This window comes from Hylaeus anthracinus, unplaced genomic scaffold (assembly GCF_026225885.1).
Source record: "Hylaeus anthracinus isolate JK02 unplaced genomic scaffold, UHH_iyHylAnth1.0_haploid 11981, whole genome shotgun sequence".
In the NCBI taxonomy this organism is placed as follows: Eukaryota; Metazoa; Arthropoda; class Insecta; order Hymenoptera; family Colletidae; genus Hylaeus; species Hylaeus anthracinus.
Window position 1 is genome coordinate 8,226,429 of NW_026534329.1, and position 9,759 is coordinate 8,236,187.

A 9,759-nucleotide genomic window follows, 5' to 3' on the forward strand; every position below is an offset into this window, starting at 1 on the left:
GAAGTAAAAATTGAGGCTCTAGAGTAGAATACCTTCTTAACACTTTATCGACCGCTAGCGGTTCAAGATCCTATCTCACCGTCCGCTCGGCAGCAAATCTTCCCTGGTACCGGGAATTGTATAAAAATACGAGAGCTTACAGAGTAAAGCAACTTGTATCTCAATGCAAAGTAACAAATACTTGCTAGTTGCCATAGCAGTTACCGGTCGGTAAGCGTTGGGGGCAGAAAGTCGATAAATCGACTACCGGTCGGTAAGAGTTGGAGACAAAAAGTCGATTAATCAACTACCAGTCGGTAAAGTGTTAAGTTATCCTCCTTGAGTTAAAAGAAACAATCAGATTACTGCTCGTTACTGTTATACAGAAAGAAAAGCATGCCTTGTGAGCCATGTTTCCCAATTATGTCGTAAACAATGCCAAGAACTCACCAAATCGCTTCCATCTTCAGCCACAGGTCTTAGCCAGCAAATAAGTTGTGCTGCAAGTTGCAGGGGATCTCTTGTTAAGATATCGTTGGACTTTCTCACAGTGTAATAAACTAACTCCAAGTCCCTCTCGAGAAGGTACCTCCGTGAATGCTCCAAAACGCATCTCACGTAACTGACGGAAATCATTTGCACGGCCGCAAGAAGGAAATCGAACGCGCAAACGGCTAGTTTCTTCAGATGCTCCACATCGCCGGCTTGAAGTAGGTGCAACCAAGCTTCCTCGACGTGCCTTAGGTTGTACGCTCTATCCTGCGATACTGGTCTACTTTGATAAGGCGTCTCCTTCTTCGGAGTTTCCACTTCCGGCGATGATTTGTCATCCTTGAGATCGAAGTCTTCCCAAAAGAAAAGATTCGCAGCTTCTCCATCGTAGCTCTTCAGAGTCTCGTGGTTGAGAAAATATTTCTTTCGAGCTAGATCGCGAATCGGATGCCGCCAACTAAATAGTAGCATTCCACTCATCACGCGAACCTTGAATATGGAACATTCGTTGTCGATATTAACATGTTTGACGTTATCTACGGACCACTGTTCATCATTCCAATTAGGATACGTTGCAAAGTGATTGTTTAGGTCGCAAATTGTGAATTTGATAGCAGAATTACAAAAATCAAAATGGCGGATCTAATATGACCGTCTTGTATATTATATATTTATTGGATTTTCATGAAACTTGCTATTTTTGAGTTATTTGAGCAGCGAACGTTGAATCTTATATCAGAATTGCAAAATTCAAAATGGCGGATCCAATATGGCCGACATGTATATTAAAAAGCCATTACATTTTCATGAAACTTGGTATTTTCGAGTTATTCACGTTGCAAATTATGAATTTGATATCAGAATTACAAAATTCAAAATGGCGGATCTAATATGGCCGACTTGTATATTAAACACGTATTAGATATTCATGAAACTTGGTATTTATGAGTTATTTGACTCGCAAATTATGAATTTGGTATCAGAATTACAAAATTCAAAATGGTGAATCCAATATGGCCGACATGTATATTAAAATAATTATTAGGTTTTCATAAATCTTGGCATTTCTAAGTTTATTCCCGTTGCAAAGTATGAATTTGATATCAGAATTACAAAATTCAAAATGGCAGATCTAATATGGCCGACTTGTATATTATACATTTATTGGATATTTATGAAACTTGGTATTTTCGAGTTATTCACGTTGCAAATTATGAATTTGATATCAGAATTACAAAATTCAAAATGGCGGATCTAATATGGCCGACTTGTAGAGTGTACATAAGAATGGCAATTTTGTTAGCAATGAAATATGATTAAAGTTACCCTGAGACTTTCGTCGAGTGTCCTTCTGACCAAGCACCAAGTTGAAAAATTAAACAGTCCGTCCTCAAGCGACGAGGGTCCGTCGTCCGTAGTTTGCATGATCGCCTCGAGAATTTCTGTTTCAGAGAAACCGTATTCCGTGCAAGCCAATATGGCGCCAATTCTATTGGCGGCTGTCTCGCCTACGAGTTCCTCTAATACGTCGAATACATTTTCGGTTTCAGGTGAACCGGGACCTGGATCTTGAGGTTCGACTAGGATTTCACTGCTGCGCAATATTTCCTTCTGCGCGGGCGCGAGACGCAACATCTCCGGCGGGACAGCAGTTGTTACTACCAAGTGCACTCCTATAATGAATATTATGACTAGACTTTGCATGTTTCTGCAAATTTATATTCACACAGATAGAGAGAAGTAATTCTAATTTAAATGGAAGTGTATCTTCTTTTATACGGTGTAACGTGTGTATTGTTGATATTTTATATATTTTTTTATTTGTGCACAGTTTCATATATTTCCTCATATATTCATTTGCCATAAATGCATAAACATTAGGGTATATCAACAAACATTTTTGTTTTCTCTCATACGGGGTCAAAAGTTTCATTTATCGATTAATCTGTATTATCGACGGATATAATCTGTCTTATCGACGGAGTACTCTGTATTACCGAATCTTATCGACAGAGTGCACCACATTATTGTGGAAAGTACTGAATATTTACTAGGGTGTTAAAAAGAAAATTTATTTGTCTCCCAAACAGAGTCAAGAGCTTTATTTAGGTATAAGAATAAGTCTGTTAAAATTTGAAAATAGAAAAGTGCGATGCGGAATCTCTTAATGTTAATATTCAGAGCTGAAGTTTTAACAGGCTTATTTTTATATCTAAATAAAACTCTTGACCCTGTTTGGGTGACAAACATTTTTTTTTAAACACCCTAGTAGTTTACTTTTAACTTTTCACAGTAATGTGGTGCACTCTGTCGATAAGATTTGGTAATATAGAGTACTCCGTCGATAATACAGATTAATCGGTAATATAGAGTACCCTGTTGATAAGACTCGATGAGTGGAATACTTGTTCGGTAACTCAGTTATTTTTAATAGTAATGCAGGACACTCTGATGATGAATTCTTCGTTCAACTCGTTAAATTAACTGTTTTACTACGTTACCTGCTGGCAAATATAACGGTAGCCACGACAGAGCGGCAACTATGTTGCATTCCAACGGATGCAATCGATGAATATCATCGATAAGAATCAACAACTGTTCTTTCAGCGGTTCCTCTTCGATTCGTCTCATGATTTGTCCGAACCAGTTGTTCAAATAAAGGGGATCGAACGAAGCGTCTTTGGGAAGATTACCATCCAATAAACCAGATAGGAAACCAATGTGTTGACAGAGCACTCGAAATAATTCTAGACTGTAAGCCGACCTAGGGGTTGAAGTGCAGAGACGAACAACCTTGAATGTTGCACAATCCAACCACAACGAAGCGTCCATATAAATTCTTGAAAGCAGCGCTGATTTGCCAGAATACATGCCCCCTTTGATCAGTATTGGTGTATGCTTCTGTGATTTACCTGTTGAATATTCGAAACAAATACGTTGCTACATTAACGCATTCGTTGTACATCCTAGAAGTACAGACAGGGTAAATGCAAGGCGACTATCCCCACCCTTGACACTCGGGCAGCGAGTAGTGTGATATAATCCTTTTCGTTTATTTTTTAAGGTGAATGGCAACTGAGTCTCCTATTTTACCACTATGTGTTTGCTCTTTCCAATTTCTCTTTTTCTTTTAATGACTTTTTTTTATTTTTCCTTTGCTTATCTTTTGCCACATAGGATCTTCAATAGTTATACAGGGTGTCCCAAAAATGTTGTAAGAGGTTGGAAAGAGGTGGTTCAGGAGATGATTTAAAACAACTTTTTCCTTAGCGAAAATGTTGTCCGAGGCTTCGTTGAGAAGATATTAACGGAAAACTGAGTTATTTGTCTAGCAAATTACAAATGTAATATCAGAATTACAAAATTCGAAATGGCGGATTTAATATGTCCGACTTGTATACTATAAATTTATTGGATATTCATGAAACTTTGTATTTATGAGTTATTTGGCTTGCAAATTGTGAATTTGGTATCAGAATTACAAAATTCAAAATGGCGGATCCAATATGGCCGACTTGTATATTAAACACTTATTAGATATTCATGAAATTTGGTATTTATGAGTTATTTGGCTTGCAAATCACAAATTTGGTATGAGAATTACAAAATTCAACGCCGACCAATCAGAGCGCGAGTAGCCGGTGGACCGCCAGCGGTAACGTATGAGCGCAGCTGCCTAGCGCGTAGCCACGCCCACCGCGGGCGGTCCATCGGCATACTCGCGCTCTGATTGGTCAGTGTTTTCTGTTAATATCTCCTCAACGAAGTCTTGGACAACATTTTCGCTAAGGAAAAAGTTGTTTCAAATCACCTCCCGAACCACCTCTTTCAATGTGTTACAACATTTTTGGAACACCCTGTATATTGATTTATTATGGACGTGTGTGAGAGCAGTAAGACTGTACTCGAAGTTTTCAATTAGACTTTTGAATGTGACTATGTCGAAGCATTCAGGACTCAAACACTCGAATATTTAAATACTCAAATGTGGAATATCGATTGCATATTCTAAACATGAAATTGGAAATTCTACGTAATATTTTAGAAATAATGCTTGAATTTTTACCAGAAATTAGAAGCGCCTTGATACGTTCAACATGTTCATTCTCATCGCAGGGTTTGATTTCCCTTAGGAGCGCAAGATGCATCAAACTCTCCGCATAAATTTCTTGCACCATCTTCTTTTTACTCTTTATCTCGGGATGCTCTTCAATGGAGGCGTTGACAAGTATCTGAAGTCGGTTGACGACCAAACGACAAAGATGCGACAAGTAACCCTTGTGAACTCTGTCAGGATTGATCCCACACGTCTTCGGATCTACTTCTACGTTGATTATATTGTCTGGCGGTAGATTATTCGCGATAAGAGATTTCAGCGACGTCGCTCCCTTTGAACTCTTCCTGCCTTTCCATGTGCGTATCACAGCCATGATACCTTCTCGTGATTCATCTAACCCTGAACAAAAATAATAACAATGTAAAATTTAAAACCTGCCAGCATTTTTCTCGAATTTAGATACACAGGGTGTCCCAGAATTAGTGTAAGAACCGGAACTGGGACGATTGGACGAGGTAACTGAGACGATTCTGAACAAAAATTTCCTTTGCAAAAATGTCGTATGTTGCTTTGTTTTTGAGTTATTAAAGAAAAACCACCGACCAGTCACAGCGCCCGAGTAGCGCGCGCTCAACTAGCCACGCCCCGACCTGACGTAACCATCCAATCCTCGCTCGAGCCTAAGCTCTCGCGGCTGAGCGTGCGCTACTCGGGCGCTGTGATTGGTCCATAGTTTTTCATTAATAACTCAAAAACGAAGCAATATGTGACATTTTTGCAAAGGAAATTTTTGTTCAGAATCGTCTCAGCTATCTCCACCTCTTTCCAGTTCTACACTAATCCTGGGATTCCCTGTATAGTATTGTGCAAAAGTCTTAGACCACCATGTGAAACTTGCATTACACTTCAATAAGTCTATGTTAATGAAATAAATATGATGTATATTTATGATAAATATGATATATACATATCAGTGTACTACATATACATATAATAGAATTGTACAAAATTATTTAATAAGTTTAGAGGAGAATGAAACTACCAAAAATGAAGAAACTTTAACGGTTAAAATTATTATTAGCTTCATAAAAAGAAGAATTTAACATGTTATAACAGATTTCACGTAGCATTTAACTGAGTTTTCGGAAAATTATTCTATTTTATATCAAAGTGATACACATACACGTATTCGTGTATTAAAAGTGGTAAATATAGATGTCGTATAATATAACCAACAAATTTCAAATTTATGTTAAAAAGTAGCGGGAATGTTTCAGTATTTTGTCGACTCTATACAAATTTAGAAAGAATCATTTTTATTATTAATTTACCTAAGGCATACTCGAGTTGTCTCTCAGCGCTGCTTTTCAATATGTTTCTGATTTCTTCGTTATCACATTTTTCAGAAACAATAGATTCCGCAGCTTTCTTTAAGGTTTCTCTCAGTTTTGGTTCCTCGCTTTGCCAACTGGTGCTTGCTGTCCCCAGTCTGTAAATTATTTATAATAAATGAATATATTAGTAGAGAAATGTTGGTAGTTAAAGAACAGGCTGAATGAGCCAGGAAAGACAAGAACGACAAAAGTATTCTGTTTTAATGAAGACTGTCAGAGTCATGATCTCACTTTTGGAACCACACTATATAGAAATTGTAGTACACATTTAGTATAACAAAACCCTAATGGGTTTTTTCAGAATAAGCCCTTGTTTTCAAGATATTTTGATTAAAAATTTGACAGGCATCTAGTAATTCAATTCTATGAAATCGTAATCGAAGAGTGATTGGTGGTTGACCGGTTGAGTACAAGGTTGTCACGCCGTCGACTAGGGTTCGAATCTTTCGTAGTTGTGGTACATTTTTTTTTCCATTGTTTACTGATTTTTAATCCTAGAACAACATTTCTGCTACTTTATGTATTTTTTTTTTGTATATATGTCGCATATTTTTTACATTCGTCGATAAAGATTAGAATATATTGTTTATAAATACACGTTTCAGAATAATGGTACAAAAAAATATGCGACATATACAGGGTGTCCCAAAACTCGGGGTGGAGGCGGAAATGGGGGGTAGCTGAGACTATTCTGAACAACAATTTCCTTTGCAAAAATGTTGGATGGGGCTTCGTTAAGGAGATATTAAGAGAAAACCCCGACCAATCACAGCGCGCGTAGACCGTTGGAGTGGCCACGGTAGCGTAGGCTACGCGCTGGCGGCCGCGCTTGCACGCGAACAAGTGACTCGACGTGCATCGAAGCATCGACCTAGCGCGTAGCCTTCGCTACCGCGGCCGCTCCAACGGTCTACGCGCGCTGTGATTGGTCGGGGTTTTCTCTTAATATCTCCTTAACGAAGCCCCATCCGACATTCTTGCAAAGGAAATTGTTGTTCAGAATCGTCTCAGCTACCCCCCATTTCCGGCTCCTCCCCGACTTTTGAGACACCCTGTATACAAAAAAAAAAATACATAAAGTATCAGAAATGTTGTTCTAGGATTAAAAATCAGTAAACAATGGAAAAAAAACCTACCACAACTACGAAGATTCGAACCCTGGTCGACGGCGTGACAAGCTTGTACTCAACCACTCACCCACCGATCATTCTTTGATTGCAGTTTCACAGAATTATATTACAAGATGCGTATCAAATTTTAAATCAAAATATCTCGAAAACCAAGGCCCGTTCTACAAAAACACGTGAGAGTTTTGTTATACTACATGTGTATTACAACTTCTATATGGTGTGATTCAAAAAACGAGAGCATGACCCTGACCGTCCCTTGTAAGTATTAAAGTCAACCACTTTTATTGCCCACTCTCACGTCCTCGTCATTTCCAGTCGACTTCTATAAAACGTCATAATAAAACGCAAGTACCTGCCAGCCTTCAGGATATACCAATCGCCATCGCGCACATAATGCTCTTCCATTACAGAGCAACGACTAGAGAGAATCTCATAACTGTCGACGCTAAATTTTGTCGGACACCATCCGACGTTGTACTCATCTCCCACCAACAGCTTAAACAACATAATTTCAGTATTTGATTATAAATGACACATTTTAGCAGGTGGCACTCTTGTGTATACTAATTGTTTAATAACTTCTTAAATTCTAAACATTGTTTTTTTTTTAAATGTTTAAAATATTATAAACTCAATATTTTGTAAAAAAAACTTTACGTCACTTTCCGTAGAATATTGTTTTATTTAACGATTCATCAGTCTGATTACAGTCAGGTCTCCATAAATGCACAAAATTTCTCTACGATAAATGCAAAAATATATAAAATATCTAAGCAATGTAGCACTTTTTAAATTCTAAACATTGTTTCCTTTTTTCAAATGTTTAAAATATTATAAACTGTTTCTTTTACGGCACCATGAAGTGAAAAAAAGGCGTGGAATATCGACTACGTAGTAGTAGATTCAAAGTAGCACCATTTCGTTAGTGCTCAATATTTTGTAAAATAACTCATTCCTTAATTTTAATTTCTGTAATTGTTGATACAGTAAAGTTTCTATAAATGCACAAATATTTCTACCATAAATGCACATAAATCATCCCCACCTGTGCGAGGTATACCTCTTAAGGGGACCAGGAATTCGATCGCTGAGCAGTGTAACATAATCCGGGATCGGATTACTCGGTGAGAAAATTTAATGGCAACGGTAAAACCTTTCTTATTATTCACTTTTTTATTGTGAAACTTTTACCATCATATTCCTGACATTTTTCTGATTAAAATGAGACCAAACGCGATATAATTTTGATGATATTCCCCATGCAACCTTTTTTAGTTAATGTTCTACGATTCTATACCAAACAAAATCTGCATTGTCACGAGTCACACACTAATTATAAATAATTTCCAAACTCACCAGTAAAAAACAGCCCCTCGAGTGTTGATAAGCGGCGTGTATTTCGTTATAAAAATGTTCAGCTAAGAATGGATTTCTATCAGGATTTACGTTCGTTGCGTATTGCATGTCCACCAAGAGAACCTACGTAATTATTCATCCGTTAATGATTATATTGTGTACGCTAACGTGGAAAACACCAACGTATGTAAATATTATGTAAATTTCGCTAGTTAACCCTTTAACTTTAAGGAACCTTTAAGTTTTCAATTTTTATTTTTGGAACTAATTAAGAATTTAAAAATCTCAGAATCTCAGAATTTCGGAATTTCAGAATTTAAGTATTTAGGAATTTCAGAATTTCGAGATTAGAGAATTCAAGTATGTAAGAATTCCAGAATTTCAGAATTTCGGAATTTCGGAATTTCAGAATTTAAATATTTAAGAATTTCGGGATTTCAGAATTTCAGAATTTAAATATTTAAGAATTTCGGGATTTCGGAATTTCAGAATTTAAATATTTAATAATTCTAGAATTCTGAAATTTCGGAATTTAAGTATTAAAAAATTTCGGAATTTCAGAATTTCGGAATTCAAGAATTTATGAATTTCAGAATTTAGTTATGATCCCAAAAGTGCCTAAAAATCAAACTCAGCAAGAATCATCCCAATGTTAGAAATCCAAAATTATATTACATTTATATTTTTCATTTTCCTAATGTTCAATATAACGTGAAAATTTACGTTTTTATAAAAGACGTATAATTTAATGAAAAGTTATTTATTACAGCATGCAATAAAATCTCTAAATAATTTAGAAATTAAAATGTGGTACGAATACACTGTAAATATAAAAAAATTCCGTCTTATCGTACTCTATAAGCTGACGTCAAATATCGTAAGAACAAAGTTATTTGTCAAAATTATTTAAACAAACTTAGTTATTTACGAACCTCGATTCCCATGCAATCATATATCGATTGTAATTCTGGTCCAACGAGCTCCAGTAACTGCTTCCTCTCCTCTACAAATTCTGTAAATATTTAAACAAGATTGTGGCAACGTAACATAAGAAAGACACCCTTATTTTTAAATGTAATATTTAAGAAACGAATTTCAAATCAATTCAATTATTTTGGATAAAGTATTCGTTCCCCACATGCAATACTAGAAGGTAAAATAATCGATCAATAAATGATTCTATTTTTCGTAAATTTTTAATTTTCATATGTAGAAATATACCAATACTTTTTGCAAATAGAAGGTATTATGTTTTCTTCCGCGGATACTAAAAGTATATCTTACTCAAATGTGATAGAATTTATGAATTTAAGAATTTAAGAATTTAAGAATTTAAGAATTTAAGAATTTA

At 36.1% G+C, this 9,759-nt stretch overlaps 1 protein-coding gene across 2 annotated transcripts in view; it reads right to left on the reverse strand.

Annotated features, from left to right (window-relative positions):
• Positions 1 to 9,759, reverse strand: part of LOC128885435 (protein qui-1) — a 38,381-nt gene that overhangs the window by 12,883 nt on the left and 15,739 nt on the right. For both annotated transcript variants that reach the window (XM_054139484.1, XM_054139483.1), the window contains exons 4-11: positions 9,341 to 9,420; positions 8,409 to 8,531; positions 7,405 to 7,547; positions 5,860 to 6,017; positions 4,538 to 4,927; positions 2,973 to 3,383; positions 1,798 to 2,144; positions 430 to 960 (exon numbers count right to left, since the gene is read on the reverse strand). In XM_054139484.1, the coding sequence (XP_053995459.1) occupies positions 430 to 960; positions 1,798 to 2,144; positions 2,973 to 3,383; positions 4,538 to 4,927; positions 5,860 to 6,017; positions 7,405 to 7,547; positions 8,409 to 8,531; positions 9,341 to 9,420 (2,183 nt within the window). The remainder of the gene's footprint in view (positions 1 to 429; positions 961 to 1,797; positions 2,145 to 2,972; positions 3,384 to 4,537; positions 4,928 to 5,859; positions 6,018 to 7,404; positions 7,548 to 8,408; positions 8,532 to 9,340; positions 9,421 to 9,759) is intronic.